Raw genomic sequence first — 19,546 nt, 5'->3', positions numbered from 1 at the left:
GACACATCAGTTTAGAAGACAGTACTACTACTGTTTATCATTTCAAAATAAAAGTACATAAATCTTTACTTTCAAAGAAGTAAGAAAATCTTACTATACACTGTGAAGGTCTTAAGAGGCTATTTCTCAAAAAAAAAAAAAAACGAGACACAATGCTTTCTCTATCTCAACTAGCTTTTTGTTTAGATTCGGGCATCTTTTTTTTTTTTAATATTTTATTTATTTATTTGACAGACAGAGATCACAAGTAGGCAGAGAAGCAGGCAGAGAGAGAGGAGGAAGCAGGCTCTCTGCTGAGCAGAGAGCCCGATGCGGGACTCGATCCCAGGACCCTGGGATCATGACCTGAGCCAAAGGCAGAGGCTTTAACCCACTGAACCACCCAGGCGCCCCAGATTTGGGCATCTTTTAATTTCAAATTGATAGTAAAACAAATATCTCTTACCAGAAAATCAACGGGATCATCCGGTCTGACCTTACAACACTCATTCAGACCCTGCATCAGGGTTGGCATCACATGGGTCATTAAATAGTTTCTCAGGGGAATAGACTGGGCCTCTAGTAGTTCTCTTTCTTCTCTTTTCACTTCCTCTAGTCGCTTATTCTACAAATAGAACATTTGGGGGTTGGGGTAAACAGAAAGGGGAGAACACATTCACCTGATTCATCCCAGAGTACATTGGAACCCAATACTGCTGTACGTGGCCACTAGATTATGATCAAGTTGGCATCGCAAACAGCAGAGAAAAGATATAAATGGTGTTGTAACAACTGCTTAGTGTGCTAGAAAATAATAAACTGGATCCCAAACTCACATCTTAAATCAAGATAATTTCTAGCTGCCCAGATGAAGAAAGAGCCGGAGCGGGGGAAGAAAGGCATGAGGGAAAGAATCACAGAAGTGCTAATAGAAAGTCTAGAAGGTATTCATCTGGTGAACACGTGTTATTCCTTGCTTGGCATATGGTCCCTCCTCTCTTGGGAATAGTAATTCCAGATTCCTTTGAGAAATCTCCCTTCTTAGCCTGGTAGTTTAGGTGGGACTTAATCCCATCAGTCCAGCCCACCTCCTGCCTGTGGATATTAATAAAGGAGAAGCACATGAGGTAGAACCCAAGGATGATGCTAGCGTGGAGAGCAGAGCACAGATAGGGACCCCAGGTCCTTGATGAATCATCTGAGTCACATATCAAGCCTTGCCTGAAGCCAGCTCTACCTGCCGCCCCCCACTTGATTTGAGTGAATCGTTAAGTTTTCTTTATTTCTAAGCCATATTGAGTTTGCTTTTCTGTCACTTGCAAGATAAAGAGTCCTAGATGATATTATCTGTTAAAAAAGCATTTTTCCCAGCAAGACAGTAAATCCATAAACCAACATGGGAAATGGACTGATGGATTTAACTACACACAACAATAAAACTTCTCTATGTCCAGAAGACACACCATAAATGCTGTCAAAACATAAATGATGAGTTGAGAAAAAACATTTGCAACAGATTATAAAAAGCTAGGCTATCACGAGAGGAACACAATTTGCATACATCTGCACATAACTGACTCATCACCCCATCACTGTATGAAGCAGGTACTATCCTCCTCCTCCTCTCACAGATGGAGAAACGGAGACACAGAGAGAAATCTGTACAGAACCACAAAGCTACCCAGAGAAGGAGTGAGACTTTGACTCTAGCAACACAGCCTGGGAGACCCTTGTCTCATGAGCCCCCTCCTGTTTCTATGACTACACTACCTTATCGGGAGCTGTTCTTGCAAAATACTAAGAAAAGAACATACCGCCCAAACATGGGCAGAGAAAACGTGCAACATGAGAAATAGAAATGCCAATGAACAAAGGCAGAGTTGGTACATGCCTGACCCGAGAGATGAACATTAAAGCAATGGGATGGGGTTTTGGTTATCTGGTTGATATTTTGTGAGCAAAACTGAGAAAGCAGCATTGGAGGAAGTGTAGGGAAAGCCACTGGTAGACAAGGTGTGAGCTGCTCTACCCTTGCTAGAAGGTAGTTTCGAAATATGTATCAAAAATTACACCACGTGTAGTCTGACCTAACAAAATTCAGGAATTCATGCTAAGGAGATAATCGGGCACCCAAAGATGTGTGCTTAAGGACATCCTTCATCTCCCCGTCCCTTCCACAAATATTTGTTGAGTGTCTGTTAAGTTCAAGTCAAGTTCAAGTTGAGTGTCAAGCACAGTTCTTGGCATTGGACATGTGGTATTGAACAGCAATAGAAAAAAATCCTTGTCCTCATGTGATTTAAATTCTGTGCAGAGAAAAGACAGTAAGATAAATATATAAAATATATAGTCTCTGAGAATAAGTGCAAAGAGGGAAATTGAGACCTATAAAAGGGGATAGGCCATGCGATGGGGAGACGCAGGGGTTGACATTTTAAATATGGTGTGCAGGAAAGGCTTCCTTGGAAAGAGGGCTTTTTAGGAAAGACTCAAAGCAAATAAGGAAGTTAGCTGCAGACACTGTGTGTTGTTGAAATGCATCACGCCAGAACCTGGAAGGCCCCAATAATGAGTCTCATGGTGATGGAAGCCTGTGAAACGTTTGCACAGGGAATTGCCCACGTGGGTCTGTACATTAGAAGGACCGCCAGCGGCAGCTTGGGAACAGGCTGGAGATGGACAAGAGCCCAGCGGGGAGACCAGGGAGGAGGCACCATGATTCCAGCGAGAAACTCCGACCCTGATCAGAAGTGAGGAGCTGTGGGAGGTTCTGAGTGCGATTTTCAGTAGCAGAATAGGCAGGAATCCATGATTTGGGGAATCGAGAGGGTGAACGAGGCTGACCATCCAGGTGAGATGTGTAAATGGAGGAAAATCAGAGGAAATCCCAAGGTTGGCCTACGGCACCATGGGACCCAGTTACAAGAATCTGGATTATCAGTACTCCTGGTGAAGGCTAGGTGCTATTGCAATTATTTATCCCAAGCAAAAGACCACGGGCACCTTTTAGGAAATTGGCATATGACAAAACAAACCAAAACCAAAACAAACACAAACACATGCTTGGGTATTTCCATGACATTTCTCTAGGAGCAGGATGGGAAGTGCAGCTGCCAAAATGGCTTGGCGTCCCGCCCCCAGACCCGCGCACACACTCACGCACCCACTCCTCCCAGCGGGCGATCTTCTCCGCCAGCTCCACGGCTTCCCTGTGCTCCCGTTCCGCCTCCTCCATGGCCTCCTTGGCCAGCCTCTCCTCTGCAGCCCTCCGCTCCTCCTCGGCCTTCTCTTCTTCCGTTAGGCCATAATTTCGAGGCTCCCCAATCTCTTTGATGAGCTGTTTGATGGCAAGTCTGTTTTGAGGGTCTTCAAGTTTTCCTACATCTTTCAATACCAGGAGAGAGGAAGGAGATCAGCACACACTTACATTCTCCAAGGTACCACTCTGAGACCCCATTCGGGAAAATTTTTTGTTCTCATAAATGTGCTGTGGAAGTGTAAATCACCATGATGTGATGTTATGTTTTGTTACGTTAGGAAATGACCACACTGGGCTTTGCTGTTCCGGTGGCCAGGATGGCTCAGGATTTCTTGGCTCACGAGCAAATACCAGCCCTGTGTCTGGGAGTCCTGGGTCTGGGAGGAAGGGGGGGGCTCCGTTTTTGAGCTCTGACAGCGCTGATTTTGAGCAGTGGGGGATGGGTGGGATGGACTTCCTTAAAAAAAAAAAAAAAAAAAAAAAAGAGTTCTCCATGCCTGGAAGCATCCAAGCAGAGAGAGATGCTGCTGTGGGGGTTCCCACAGGAGAAAGCCCTATACTTGCTGAAAGCCCGACAGGACTTCCCCCATTTCCTTTTCTTCTTCTTCTTCTTCTTTTTTTTTTTTTTTTCCTGTTTCTGAAACTCAATGATCCTGGGATACATTTTTAATTAATAAGTAAAACAAACCATTTCAGTTAGCCTACTTGAATAGGGAAAAGTCCAAATTCTAGAATATCCAACTAATTTAACATCGAGACCAAAACAACAACAACAACAAAAAACCAGCAGCAGCTTTTTGGTAAACCATGGGTTTCTCTACAAAGTTGCTCCACACTACATTCTACACCCACTCTCTTGGGTTTGCTAGGAAAGTGCCCCCATCAGAAGGGTGTGCAGTGGACGATTTTTGTTCTCAGCGCCTCAGATCTTCCTAGGAGTAGGGACCTTGCCCTCATGGCACAACCATCGCCACGCCCCCTCCCTGCCTTCCTACACTATGACCTTGACCCAGACTAGAGGCATCTCTAGCTTCTGCTTGGGAAGAGGGGAAGAAGGGTCAATATACATCACTTGGTGGGAGGAAGCACGCCCCCAAAAGTGAACAAAAGCAAAATAAAACAAAATTCATATATTCCATGCCTTGCCTGCACTCTGACACTTTAATGTATTTCTCCCAATTTCTCTAACAGTAATTACAACTTGATGTGCTTGAAAGTGCTCTGAAACACTTTTGAAGAGGCTCAGTTTTGGAGACCAGGGCTGCCCAAACCTATACTTGTGCCCTGACCCTGGGACAGGGGAACTGCTGATTGGGGATGGGAACCTGCCCAAACCATGACTTTGGATTTGCCCTTCTAGGGCTGTGTTATTAGGGTGGAAGGTCTAGTTCTAGGCTTGGCTCCCAGGATAGAAACTCCTGGGCTGTGGGGCAACCCCAGTTCACTACGTGAATGATGGAGGAGAGATGCTGGTCCAAAGAGCCAGAAACAAAGAGACTCTGAGAGAGGAGAGAAGTCCAGACTTGCCAAGAGAAAATGCAGGTGCCAGCCCTGTTCCTGATCCTTCTCGGGCAGGGCCCGGTAGCCTGCATTCCTGACCTTGACCCCTCCCCCACACCCATCCCCACTAAGATTTATCTCTCCTTTCCCTTTAACATCATCTCCTCCTCGTCAGGATGGAGATGAGGTCAGATGTGACCAGCACACACACAATGACCTCACATCCAGTCCTCCCTTCGTTTCTGTCTTTCTCAACATTTCTCCCCAGGGCTTTCCTGATTTTTCCATAAATCACTTTAAAAAAAAAAAAATCACTTTCTGAGCATTACTGAAAAGATGGCAATCACTGTTTTTGTGCAATGTCTTCACCATTCTCTCCCAATTCTCTAATCAAATAGGGTGAGCTACTTTCCATATTAGTAGATTCAAATCCTAAGGTTTTACATGGAAAATGTGAGTCTGGGGCACACAGGAGGACAAAACCCAATCACTTCTTCGGGGGCCAAACAGATTTTGTAGATTTATAAATTGCATTATCTTTTTATTGCTTAACAGCACACTATGTCATGTCTTAGTAATAACAAAATTAGTCACCCATTGCACCAGACACTTCCTATCTCCTATCTCTGCATTTGTAATGACTCTACAAGGCAGGGGGTATTTTCCCATTTCACAGATGAGAACACAGATGAGCAGAGCCAGCCCTGAGACCAGCTCTCCTGCTTCATGTGGACATGATTCCTTGGCGGTACACCTCCCGGCACTCCAGGGTCCAGATGCTGTCCTCTCTGGCTCTTGAGGGCAAAGAGAGACCCTGAAAGACCTCCAGGGGTCAGCCTGGCCACTGAGTTCTACCAGGCTAGGGGTTCCTCACCAAACTCGGGGGAGGAAGAAATGTCAAGATCCAGGAAGCCAGAAAGGAAGTTCAGCGCTTCACCAAAGTCCAGGGAAGTAGAAACACCCTATGACAGCTGAGATTTGAAGCCAGGAACAGTGACGGCCAAGTGAGGCTGATGACAAATCCTACTTACTGAGCGCCTGCTGGCTGCTGAGATCTGAGTTCAGTGCTTACTGGAAATAAAGGGGAATGCGGTGAAGGACAATTTGCTTTCTGAGTAGCAGTGGGGGTCAGACAGCCAGTCTAAAGGCCAGGAGGGGCTCTGGGAAGAGCATCAGGGCCCTGCAAAGCTCTGGGGACAAAACACTGCCCCCACGGAAGCAGCCGGCAGCAAATATACATATCTTTGAAGTGTCCTTCAAAAAAATGCCACTTTGGTATTGATTTCATAACCTATGCATATATTTTCGTATGCCCCAACACCCCCCCACCACACACCAAATCCTCAAGTAGAAAGACTCCCCAGAAGGAAAGCCCTGTTTGTCCTGTGATCTCCTGGCCCCAGGGACATAAACTCTGCTTCCCTGTCCCGCCCTCAGCCCTGCGACAGACTCCAGACTCCACAGACTCCAGACTCGCACCAGGGGTGCCTGGGGGCGGAGGGATGGGGTCCTGACACTTGTCAGTGGTTCTTCACGTTGACCTTAGTCTCGAGCCTCGCTCATACCAATATGTATCGGGTGGATTTCAATCTCATCGAAATAGTTGATGACAGTCTCATCCTCGGTATTGAGGTCCCGGTAGTTGCTCAGGGCCCGGAGGAAGCGGTCCTGGCTGTAGTGGGTTCCCGCCACGATGCTCTCGGGGAGGTTCATCACCCGCTCCTTCAGGAACTCATCCGAGGCGTCCAGCACGCAAACGAACTCTGGGGAGAGAGCGGGGCTCCTGAGTTAACCCGAGGAATGGAGGGTCTAACCCGCAGGTGGCCCGGGCCAGCGCTAACCGAAACGTCCGGTGCCCGGGCTGGACCTCAGTGACTAACTGGCCTCCCTGCCGTCTCTCCCCGAGGAGATTACATGCATACAAATCACTGACAGTTCCAGACGCCTCCCCATGAGGCCCAGCCAGCTGGTACTCTGTGAGATCTGTTAGTTTTCTCTTTTTCCCCTTCTTCCTTTCTCATTCTTTCCCTCCTTTCTTCCTTTTAAGAAAAAAAAAAAAGCAGAAATTGGAAAGCGCAAATCTCTAATGAGAAAAATATAGCAAATAAAATGCCAAATAGCAAATGGTAGCAAATCTAATCATCGAGTAAAAAGAAATCCGATAACAAAACGCAGCAGAAATCGGAATTAGCGCATCTCTGAAAACCCTGTGGCATCACCCATCAGCTGCCGCCCAGCCAGGCCTCCTGCACCTTCCCCTGCCTCCCTGCACAGCATCACAGGCTCCCAAGGAGACTAGCGGCTGAGCGAACTGATGGCCAATTTGGCCAATTAATAAAAACAAGGGCTCCCCCTGGGACTTGAGTTTCCCCAGATCCAGCTCTTCTCACGTAATGCAACTGGCCAGGAAGCGTCTGCCTCCCATTCAACAGAGCGCCTATCTGATGTCTGACCCGGGAATCAGATTAACGATAGGGGTCATTTCATCCACCTGTGATTTTCTATTAACCTGTGAAAGCAGCTGTTTCTCCAGCTTCCCATATAAGTTCGGTGGATGTAAGTTGCGTGAATGAGTCATCAGAGCACACATCAGTGAAACAGACTTTCTAGGTGAGTTACTATTCTCAGAGGTTCTCAGCGTGGTCAGAGTACACGGGTGCCCAGATCTTTAACCAATAGCGTGCTACCCGTAAGAGTCCGGAGAAGCCTGGAAGCCGTTTAATTTTTATCCTGAAATAGTACTGGTTCCCTGTGGGCCAACCTGGGCCCATCACCTGACTTTGTAAATTAAATTTAATTGAGATACTTACAGATTAATTAATTAATTAATTAAATTGTATTGGTTGGCCACATAATAAGGCCATCTTCACTCAAATGCATTCTAATAAGATTTCTTGAATGAATGAGAAAAGGAAGCGTACAGAGCAGAGCCCAGAGCAGAGGGTGCCTACAGGGCAAGTGGCCCTCCACTGAGTACCATCTGCTCCCTGCGTTAACAGTGAAAATCAAGGTTGAGGACAGAGCTTGCAGAACAAGATCCAGTAAATTCATAACCATAGTCTGAAGCTGCCACTATTCTGACCTATTTTAATTTAGTTTAGATGCTCATCTGTGATCATCTGATTTTGATGAGTGGCTATACTCTGAAAAGGAGAGGAGATAGCTAGACCTCCAAATGCCGGTATAGTACTTGAATTGAAATGATGTCAACAAAGTCATTGAAATTTGAATCTAGTTAAGCCCCATGACGTCAGACACCTAGAAGAAAAGTTAATAAATCTGTTAGTGATCTAAGACGTTTAAAATGCGATGCTGGGGGCGCCTGGGTGGCTCAGTGGGTTAAGCCGCTGCCTTCGGCTCAGGTCATGATCTCAGGGTCCTGGGATCGAGTCCCGCATCGGGCTCTCTGCTCAGCAGGGAGCCTGCTTCCCCCTCTCTCTCTGCCTGCCTCTCCATCTACTTGTGATTTCTCTCTGTCAAATAAATAAAATCTTTAAAAAAAAATAAATGCGATGCTGTATTTTTCTTCCCCGTGACTGGGAGAAGAAAGCTTCCGGTTAGCCAAACACCAAGAACAGTGATGGACTTGGCTTCTAACTTTCAAGAATTTTAGCAGGATGAAATATATTCCCCACTAGATGGTTTCTTCTTCTTTTTTTGTTTTCTTTTTCTTTTGGAAGCTCTACACCCAACATAGGGCTTGTACTCCTGACTCCAAGATCAAGAGTTGCGTGCTCTATTGCCTGAGGCAGCCAGGTGATATTTTTTAAAGTCCTTTCTCTCTTATGATTCAGACAGAACTTCAGGATTTTGCAGTATCTCGAGATAATGATTCAGAACATCTACTGTCCTGGGGAGCCTGGGTGGAGCGGTTGGTTGAATATCCTACTTTTGATTTTAGCTCAGGTTGTGATCTCAGATTTGGGAGATTGAGCCCGTGTTGGGCTCCCAGCTCAGCTCAGCGTCTGCTTGGGATTCTCTCCCTCTCTCTCTGCTCCTCCTCCCACTCACTGCTCTCTCTCTCTCTCAAATAAACAAATCTTTTTTTTTTTTTTTAAAGGAACATCTACTATCCTTGTACTGGCTATGGATAGCAAGTAAGAGATTTCTGCTTGGTAGATTGTATATAACAAGGAGATCACTGTGTTTGGCTATCTAGAGTCATGAGAAATCTGTGTTTTGTTTTAAGATTTATTTATTTATTTGAAAGGGGGCAGAGGGAGAAAGAGACAGAGAATGTTGAGCAGACTCCCCACTGAGCATGACACAGGCCTTGTTCTCACGACCCATGAGATCACGACCTGAGCCAGTATCATGAATTGGACACTTAACCAAGTAAGCCCCCCAGGTGCCCCTGAAAATCTGCACTTTAAACATTTTTTAAAAGATTTTATTTAGTTTTCAGAGAGAGAGAGAGCACAAGCAGGGGGGAGCAGCAGGCTCCCCACTGAGCAAGGAGCCCACTGCGGGGCTCCATCACCCTGAGATCATGACTCGAGCCAAAGGCAGATGCTTAATGACTGAGCCACCCAGGTGTCCCTAAAACATATTTTCCATAGTAAGCAAACAGACAACTGTATTTATTTATCTTCATTTTTTTAAGTAGGCTCCACGTCCAATGTGGAGATCAAACTCATGACCCTGAGATCTAGAGAAGCGTGTTCTACTGCTCCAGCCAGGAGCCCCAAGCAGGTATGAGTTTAAACTTAACCGGCTTCAACCACGAGATCTGAAAAGAACTGACCTAGATGCAGGCTAGCAGCCGTTATAAAAGGCAGTGGTTTATCAAGGAGAGAGAACACCACCTATGACTGGGTCAACCATAGACTCAAGTGTGTCACCACTCCAATCAAGCATGGGGACTTGTATTAATCAGATTTATTATTTTCTGTATCTTACGATGTTTTGACATCTCGGGGGGAACGTTACAGACCTGAAGAGAGACTGCCTCTTTCAGGACTGGCTAATTCCTAAAGATGGCCAACTACTTACTCAGGAGAATGGCCGTCATGTGCAAAGTGACCACCCCATTTATAAATCTCACACATCAAGCCGCTAATATTTCCCTTGCCTTAAACCATCCCAGAGCCAGGCACCAGGGAACTAGAGAGCAAAACCCACTGGAACTGGCTCAAAGTAGCCAATCCTCTTAAAAAAAAAAAAAAAAAAAGCTATTTCCTCAGCCCTGCCTTGCCTTTCCCGCAGAAACCCCAATTAAGGCAATGGCCTAGGCTTCCCCTCACTGCTTCTTGCTTCCTACTTCCTGACCAAATCTGGCTCATTTCCCCACACGATCTAGACGGTATACCCCCTACTCTGGGGTCCCTTCTTTCAATGGCAATAGCCTCTCCTGTCCTCACCCAGCCACCTCCCTGTATTAAAATTCTCTGAATACAGATGAGACAATCCTCTCATTTCTTCCAGGAAGACAGAAAATAATGACCATTTCCAGAAAGAAGATAATTTACTAAGAGCAGACTAAACATTCCAAAGAGATGACACATTTGACCCGTTTGGACCATGTCCAGCAGAGGGAGAGCAGCCCAGTAGACCACAGTTAAGAATCTGAGCGCTTCACGTTTGTGATTCCATTTCCTGGAAGGGTTTCATTAACTCTGTGTTTTGGAGGCAGAGGAAAGAGGAGACCGAGTTTGAATTTAAGCCATTTCGTGTACCAGGGAAATGGTCTCAGGTAAGTCTCTGGGCTTTCGCTTCTGGATCAGGTAACCGTGGGAGTAACTGCAGCCTGGCAGGACTGTGCAAAGAAAGGTTCAAGGAATTCCTATCTCGTGCGGTTCTGGACACATGATGGACGAACAGTTCAGGGCAGTGCTGAGGATTTGGCAGGCGGTTTGCAATGAATGAATATTGCCCAGAAGTGATAAACTCTCAGAAACCAGAGAGATCTGGTTATTTAGTCGACTTTAGTTTTTAACTTTTTCCGAGCCCAACACTTATGTTCATGGGAAATTTGAGACAACCCGCCCCTTTAGTATTGCAAACGCCCTGCCCCAGGCTTCAGGGCCTCAGGCAAATAAATAGTAACTACATCCCTGAGGATGACTGCTTTCTGGGGGCCCCAGTGCTTCCAGTAGCTTCATGGCAAGCTCTTCCTGGACCAAGGGGAGAGGGTTACAGCCATACACTGACTCCCGTGCAGACTCTGACGCAAGCGAGCACGCTCCCCCTACAATCCTAAGAGATGACCTCGGGCTCACTTGCTGAGAAAAGCTGTTTTTGTGTTTCCTATGATGATATTGCATGCAAACTGATTAAAAAAAACAACAATCTTAAAAGTTCAAGACAAGGCCACAAGAAATGTCAGCCAGGCTGACAGTCAGCAAATCCTTTTTCATGGAATAAGTTGTTTACACTTTACTTCCAAGAGGACATTGTGCAACATCTGTGTATCTACGTGAACAGTGAACAGCTCGGCACCTGTCCAGTCTCAACCCTGGATTTGGGAAAGATGGGAAAGATGAGGGCATGGCTACCACCAAAAACGGGAGGAAGGGCCCAGTCCCTGGTGGTCTTGCCAACTGGCTCAGAAGTCAAACCATCAGGGGACTGGCCTCCCTGTGCTTCGTTCCCAGAGGGAGCAGCAGAAACAAACATTCTCAAAGACTCCTGTCCATTTCAGAACTTAATATTCCTGTATTTCTGATTGTTGCCTCCCATACATTCCCTAGCTTGAGAGCTTATGTTTAAGGGTATCGTTTTACACCCCACCCCCCGACAAAAAAAAGAGCAGGCGGAGAAAGATCTGCTTTATTGACATAAAAAAGATGGTTTGGGTGCAAAATGGCATTCCTCTAAATATGACCTTTGAGAAATAAATATTTTAAACTTACCGGGTATGATTAGTTTATCAAAGGGGAACATTTTGCCTCTGACTTCTTCTTCTTCTTCCTCGTCTTCTTCTAATAAAACAAAATATACATTCTCGTATTTATTACGTGCTATCACTGTGGACAGCCCCTCAGCAAAATATTAAAATATTTAACTAGAAGTTAACTAGAAAACTAACGATAAATAGAAAAAGCATGTGTTTTAGACAGTCCCTCTGATGTGCAAATTTTAACTGAGTCACTATTACTATGATATGTTGCAACTTATCTGAAGGTGAGCACTCAGATGAAGGAGGGGTGTCTGGCTGGCTCAGTCCACACAGCACACGGCTCTTGACCTCAGCATCATGAGTTTGAGCCCCAAGGTGGGGGTAGAGTTTACACAAAGAAAGAAAGAAAATCTTTTTTTTTTTTTTTAAAGATTTTATTTATTTATTTGTCAGAGAGCAAGCAAGCGCGAGCGAGCACAGGCAGACAGAGTGGAAGGCAGAGTCAGAGGGAGAAGCAGGCTCCCTGCGGAGCAAGGAGCCCGATGTGGGACTCGATCCCAGGACGCTGGGATCATGACCTGAACCGAAGGCAGCTGCTTAACCAACTGAGCCACCCAGGCGTCCCGAAAGAAAGAAAATTTTTAAAAAAATAATAAAAAATAAGGGGAACGCTCGAACTCACGATTGAACAGGTCTTTAGCTTGATCATAGGTCTTCGGGAATCCATCCAAAATATAACCTTGATTCCTGCAAGGCATTGATTTCAACTTTTCTTTGATAAATCTAATTACATATTGATCTTCTAGTTGGCCTGGTAAAAAGAAAAATATATATATTACTAGGGAGTCACATTATTCATGGGGATTACAAAGTCATCTCAAAATTGTTGTGTAGTCCAAGTAACTACTGAAAATCTTTTATTTTCCCTTAAAGTTACAAATATGTGGTTTTGTATTCTGAACATGATCCACTGAGCTGTAATGCACAATAAAATAGGAGAACCCCATGTGCTTGTCTGCAATAAAGAACAGAAACAAATGCTGATGTCTGCAGTTCCCAAATTTTCTTCTGGGTGAAGTCACAACTTCTGGGTGAAGTGGAACGTGTATTCCCGTGTGCCAGCAGAGTTCACTCAATTCTGTGTTGATATTACGCCTTCATCTGTAGCCTTCTAGCCTTAAGACATGGTAATAATAGCCTTAATACATAGCGATAAATGTTTGTGCTGTAAGAGTTAAGTGAGATAGTATTCACATGTGTTGTTAACACATGACTTATTAATAATGGAATAACAGTAATAAATATTTGCTGCATCGGAACACAAATCAAGCTTGGGGTCCCTGGCTGGCTCAGTTGGTAGAGCATGCAACTGATCTTGGAGTGGTGAGTTCGAGGCCCACAGTGGGTGTAGAGATTACTTAAAAATAGAAAGTAAAAAATAAATTAAAGTCGAGGGCGCCTGGGTGGCTCAGTGGGTTAAGCCTCTGCCTTCGGCTCAGGTCATGATCTCAGGGTCCTGGGATCGAGTCCCATGTTGGGCTTTCTGCTCAGCAGGGAGCCTGCTTCCTTCTCTCTCTCTGCCTGCCTCTCTGTCTACTTGTGATCTCTCTCTGTCCAATAAATAAATAAAATCTTAAAAAAAATTTAAAAATTAAAATAATAAAAGTCGAGGGCGCCTGGGTGGCTTAGTGGGTTAAGCCGCTGCCTTCTGCTCAGGTCATGATTTCAGGGTCCTGGGATCGAGGCCCGCATCAGGTTCTCCGCTCAGCAGGGAGCCTGCTTCCCTTCCTCTCTCTCTGCCTGTGATCTCTGTGTGTTGGATAAATAAATAAAATCTTTAAAAAATAAAAATTAAAAAAAAAATCGAGCTTGATCTAACTCTCAAAGGCACGGTTCTCTTTAAAGCTGCAGGAACCAACATCCTCCCTACCCGGGTCTCTCCAAATCTGCACTCACGACCTTGGCCCTACTACACAGTTCCCTCCGGAGCCTTGGACGCCCGGTTCCTGCGGTGCATGGCATCGCTGAGGATGGAGAAGTTTGTCCTAAAACTGCCACAACGGTTGAAGGATCAAATGATGCAGCTTCCCTGTGACAGTCACATGTTACTCTATCACAATCATCAGACGGCCACTGTTTCTGAGACCTGGCCCTGCCTTTACGTTACTGATGTGGGCATTACTGCATCGTGGGGTGGGAACTTTGAGTGACTGATCTACAAAGCCCTTTCTAGGCTCACACCATACTTTTAGTTTATCAGTGGGTCTACGATATAAAATAGTTTTGGTCTCTCTCTCTCTCCTTTTTTAATTTTGTTTGAAAGAGAGAGGGAGATCATCTTTTTTTTGCAAGGAGCCCTACTCACTCAATCCCAGGGTGCTGGGATCCTGACCTGAGGCAAAGGCAGACGATTACCTGACTGAGCCCCCTAGGTCCCCCAGGGGCAATCTTAAGCAGCTCAGACACGGGGCTCCATCTCACAACCCTGAGATCATGGCCTAAGCCAAAATCGAGAGTCACACGCTTAACAGACTGAGCCAACCTAGCATCGGGGTTTTTGCTATTTATTTATTTATTTATTTATTTAATTTGACAGACAGAGATCACAAGTAGGCAGAGAGTTGGGGGGCAGGCTCCCCGCTGAGCAGAGACCCCCCCCCCCAACCCTGCCATGCCGGACTCGATCCCAGGACCCTGGGATCATGACCTGAGCTGAAGGCAGCAGCTTAACCCACTGAGCCACCCAGGCGCCCCTGCTATTAGTCGTTTTTTTTTTTTAAAGATTTTATTTATTTATTTGTCAGAGAGAGAGAGAGGAGCGAGAGTGAGCACAAGCAGACAGAGTGGTAGGCAGAGGGAGAAGCAGGCTCCCGGCTGAGCAAGGAGCCCGATGCGGGACTCGATCCCAGGACGCTGGGATCATGACCCGAGCCGAAGGCAGCCACTCAACCAGCTGAGCCACCCAGGCGTCCTGCCCCTGCTATTTTTAATCACTGAATTAATGACAATAAAATGATGTCATTGAAACACCTTTTCTTTCTTCTATCATTGACACATGACTCGTTAAGCAGTAACTGATTCAAAACTAATTATGTCTTTCAGAAATTTAAATGTTAGGGCTGAAACAAAAAAAAGAAAAGAAAAAAAAAAAAGAAAATCGAAGGTGTTATTTTGCATAATGAAATTCCTCGAAATGATCTGACATTGTTTCTCAGTAAGGAGGTTCACAGTGATGCAAAGAAATAGAGCCAAGTAAAGTGTCGAGGGATTCAGCAAAATTCAAAGACGAGTTTTATCTAAGCAGTCTATTTCTGATTTCCGAAGGTTCTGTTGCTGAGGCAAACGCACATCTATATTCAGAAACCAGGCTTCAGCCCCTCCAGGCATCCCTCCCTTGATTCCAGCCCCCAGCTTTGCCATGCTCTCCGTCTGCTTCAGAGCGGAAGTGTTAGTATGCGAGAAGGGACCTCTAGCGCAGTTTCTGATAATTACGGCATGTGAGCACACAAAGGGCCAGCCCAGGTGGCTCTCTCTAGAGAACGCTGACCTCCTAGAGATACACCCAGACCCTGGCAGTGTGGAGCTCCTTGGAAGATGACTGTCACTTCTGCTTTAAAATGAATGAACAGAGCCCTCCTGGACAGCCTTCAAAACGACACCTGCTTTTTGTTTTGTTTTGTTTTTTAATTTTAAGTCTATCGCATTCAAGTAATATTTAAAATGCTAGTATGAGGGGCGCCTGGGTGGCTCAGTAGGTTAAGCGTCTGCCTTTGGCTTAGGCATGATCACAGAGTCCTGGGTTTGAGCCCCATGTCAGGCTCCCTGCTCAGTGGAGAGCTAGCTTCTCCCTCTCCCACTCCCCCTGCTTGTGTTCTCTCTCTCGCTGTGTGTCTGCCAGTAAATAAATAATATGAATCCATATTCCTAATTACTAAAACATGGTTCAAAAATAGGTGCATCCAAGGTTTTAAAATACTCCATGCAGAGCGTAGACACTAGGAAGTTGATAAAGTTACATACATCCCCCCCCCCAATTTTTATTTTCATTTCTTTTTTAAGATTTTATGTATTCATTGGAGGGAGAGAGAGAGAGAGAGCACAAGCAGACGGGAGAGGCAGAGGGAGAGGGAGAAGCAGACTCCCCGCTGAGCAGGGAGCCCGATGTGGGGCTCCATCCCCGGACCCTGCGATCATGCCTGAGCCAAAGGCAGACGCTTAACCTACTGAGCCACCCAGGTGCCCCCAATTTTTATTTTCAAACTCACAGAAAAGTTGAAAGACTAGTCCAATGACCCTGGAACCCAACCAACTTGTTTCAATCGTCCCACAATGCTTTCGAAAACCATAAAGTGAGCACGGAGAATCCGTGACCGGTGCATTCGGGTTTAAGCAAGGCCCTATTCCAGCTGCACTGTCAGGACTGGAGTGGAATTCTCGGCACCCCGAGGTGCCCTGCTGCGCTGGGATTGTGAAATTTGTCTCACTGGAATCGTTGGAGTCATTTACAAACAAACTGGATCGTGCAAGGGGAGAATCGAGCTGACCTCTGTGTCCTCACTCGGGCTGTGAAATTTCTAGGTAGGTCTGTGCAGGGAAATCAAAGGTCTTGTTTTGTCCACACACAATCAAGGTCCATGTTCTAGATTCAGGTAAATATGAACAGGAAGGATTTGGGGACAAACCTGAGGGAGAAAACAAAACAAAACAACAAAACAAAACAAAAACAACCTTCCTAAGGTTAAAGGGGACAGAATGAACTATTCAGTCTTGTAGGAAGGCGGTGGGTGGCTGTGGGCCACTTCCTCTGTCCCCTTTCAGGGCCCCTCCAGGCAGAGGCTGCTGACCCAGCGTGGCCTTTCTTGGCATCTGGGGGGAGAACAGAGTCGGCTGCCAAGGACAGGCCCTGGTGGCGTCTGAGCAGCACCGCCACTGTCCTCGGCTCTGCACGGAAATTCCGCTGGGTGTGCTCACCTCCTCGGGGCCGCCAAGAGCCCCGTCGGGACTTCAGACCATCCTGATACACACTCTGGATATGACTTTTGGGTTTTTGCAAAGCCCAATGACATGTCTCTGTCCAATAAATATCGTCCAGGCTTTGTCTCATCCTGTTTGCCTGCATCCTCTGCCCTTGTTGGGGCAGCGCTGTTCACTGCTCCCGGCGCCCTGCTCTGGCTCTAGCCCTCAGGCTTACCAAGCATACACACAGGGCCGTGGACGCCTGTACATTCCTTACAATCCCAGCCCTCTGCCCTCTAACGCGACCTTGCCAGACTTCCTTCCCAGGTGTCCTCATTACACAACGTCTTATCTTGGGGTGTTTCCCTCCCCGAAGCGGTGGCAGCCAGGACCCCATTAGTCTCTCTGAAAGCTGCATACCGGCTCCCAGGTGTCTCCTAGGTGGGGCAGAGGCAGTGTTTTATCTCAAAGTACTACACTGGGTTTTCTACAGTCAGTGGAACATGCTACTCTTGATCTCAGGGTCGGAAGTTTGCGTATCATGTCAGACACAGAGATGACTTTAAAAAAATAAAAATTAAAAAAAAAAAGAATCACCTGGCTGGTTCAGTCAGTTGAGCATGGGATGCTTGATCTCAGGGTCATGAGTTTAAGCCCTACGTTGGGTATGTAGCCTTCTTAACTAAAATTAATAATAATAATAATAGGGGTACCTGGGTGGCTCAGTTGGTTAAGCATCTGCCTTTGGCTCAGGTCATGGTCCCAGGGTCCTGGTTTGCAACCCTGCACTGGGGTCCCTGCTCAGTGGGGAGCCTGCTTCTCCCTCTGCCTCTGAGCTCACTCGCTCTCTCTCTCAAGTAAATAAATAAAACCTTTAAAAGAAATAATAAATAAATAAATTTTTTTAATTAAAAAAGTTTTATAGGGGCGCCTGGGTGGCTCAGTGGGTTAAGCCGCTGCCTTCGGCTCGGGTCATGATCCCAGGGTCCTGGGATTGAGCCCCATATCGGGCTCTCTGCTCAGCAGGAAGCCTACTTCCCTCTCTCTCTCTGCCTGCTTCTCCATCTACTTGTGATTTCTCTCTGTCAAATAAATAAATAAAATCTTAAAAAAAAATAAAAATAATAAAAATAAAAAATAAAAATAAATAAATAAATAAATAAGTTTTATAAACGGGTTTTTTGTGTCTCTTCCTTTTCCTCTGGGACATCTCTGGGATTCTAAATGCCACTTCCTCCTGGACCAGCCCATACCGAAGCAGAAACCAAGACACAGCGAATCAGCTACCTGCTTGAAGTGGACATCCGTGGTGGGCATACAAACCTATGTCCGTCCCTAAGAACCAGACTGGAGCTGCGCGGGGCGAGAGGAGGGGGAGAGATACCTTCAGAGGGAGGCATGGAAGGACCAGAACCCATGAAGACGAGTGGCTGGTCAGAGGACCACCTGTAGGGACACAGGGCTGGTGCCCGAAGACCAGAAGTGGGCAGGGCAGTCAAGCGCTGTGCCCCAAGGAATGCAGCGGGCGGTCCTCAGTGGGAGAGTGTGTAAAGGGCAAAAGCAGGAAGGAGCCATCTGTCACCTAGGACCCAGGACGGGCTCATGCCTCTGTCCTTCCCCCTGCTTCCCACATGCCAGCCCTACCCTGGGGGATCAGAAACAGCCACCAGCAAAGAGGAGCGGAGGAGGTAAGGGGAAAGAAGCCAAACGTGCTTGAGAGGGTAGTGAGGGGAGACACTCCAACGGAGCCGAGCCCGGTGGTCACACACTGGCCTAGTCCACAGATGACACCAGTAAAACCAGCTTGATGGAGGATCTCGACTGTCTACTTAAATCAAATGTTAGTTTGATTTAGTTTAGTTTAGTTAGTTTCTGAATAAATGATGCTCATTTCTGCCAAGTAGCAAGATCCCTGGGAAACATCTAAGTTCAAAACACAGCTTGCAATTATTTGATTGGAATGGACTTCTTAAAGAATGAACAAAGAGACGACTGACTTACTATCTAGGAGTTGCATAGGAGAACCAGCCAGAACCTGTCCAAGGGTGGAGAAAGAATGAGTCCAGAGTCTGTGTTTAAAGTGACCCCTCACTCCAGTGAGCCTGTTCAACAAACTGGTTAAAGTTACCAAATGAGTAAGGGTATTTTCCATTTATTTGTATTTGTTCCTGCATGTGTTTATGGCTCCATGTCATCCATCTCTTTTTTCTAGTAAGGACTTAATGGTTTTCTTATTAGTTTGCCTGAGCATTTTATATATTAAGGATATTAAGTCTTCATCATCTTAGTGCTGACTTAGTGGCAAATATCTTTTCCTGGTTTGTCCTTTGCCTTTTAATTAGTGATTTTTGATATAAAATATTTGTATAAATATTTATATTTAAATATATTCATATATATACATATATACATATTTATATATACATATACATTTATATATATTTATAAAATATTTGTATAAAATATTTATAAGTACACATTTGGTCTTTTATTATCATTTTTAAAGTTTCTTTTTTTAAGACTTTATTTATTCATTTGACAGACAGCGAGAGAGAGAGAGAGTGAGCACAAGCAGGGGGAGCAGTAGACAGAAGGAGAAGCAGGCTCCCCACTGAGCAGGGAGCCCAATATGGGGCTTGATCTCAGGACCCAGGGATCATGACCTGAGCCAAAGGCAGATGCTTAACAACTGAGCCACCCGGGTGCCCTTGTCTTTCATTATTATTAACTTAGGTAGTTCTTTCCCATCCTATGATCAGATAGTCACCAAAATATTAATGGTGATTTTTTTCCCCACCGGGATGGATGAGATTATGATTGAAATTTCTTTGTTATATTTTCTGGACTTGAAATAGCAAACAAGTAATCTTTTATAACAAGGACACAAAGCCGGTCAACAAGAGCAGCCCCCGGCCTCGCACACTACCTGCGTTTTGTTCCATGCTTTCGCGGCCTCGCACACTACCTGCGTTTTGTTCCATGCTTTCGCGGCCTCGCACACTACCTGCGTTTTG

General features: G+C 45.7%; 1 protein-coding gene across 1 annotated transcript in view; it reads right to left on the bottom strand.

The window, feature by feature from the left end:
- Window positions 1-19,546, bottom strand: part of AK7 (adenylate kinase 7) — a 78,280-nt gene that overhangs the window by 3,364 nt on the left and 55,370 nt on the right. The window contains exons 13-18 of the mRNA XM_059373927.1: window positions 19,498-19,524; window positions 12,259-12,387; window positions 11,590-11,658; window positions 6,304-6,501; window positions 3,143-3,363; window positions 446-604 (exon numbers count right to left, since the gene is read on the bottom strand). Coding sequence (XP_059229910.1) covers window positions 446-604; window positions 3,143-3,363; window positions 6,304-6,501; window positions 11,590-11,658; window positions 12,259-12,387; window positions 19,498-19,524 — 803 coding nt within the window. The remainder of the gene's footprint in view (window positions 1-445; window positions 605-3,142; window positions 3,364-6,303; window positions 6,502-11,589; window positions 11,659-12,258; window positions 12,388-19,497; window positions 19,525-19,546) is intronic.

This window comes from Mustela nigripes, chromosome 13, assembly GCF_022355385.1.
Source record: "Mustela nigripes isolate SB6536 chromosome 13, MUSNIG.SB6536, whole genome shotgun sequence".
Lineage (NCBI taxonomy): Eukaryota > Metazoa > Chordata > Mammalia > Carnivora > Mustelidae > Mustela > Mustela nigripes.
This window is presented reverse-complemented; position numbering and strand designations above follow the sequence as displayed.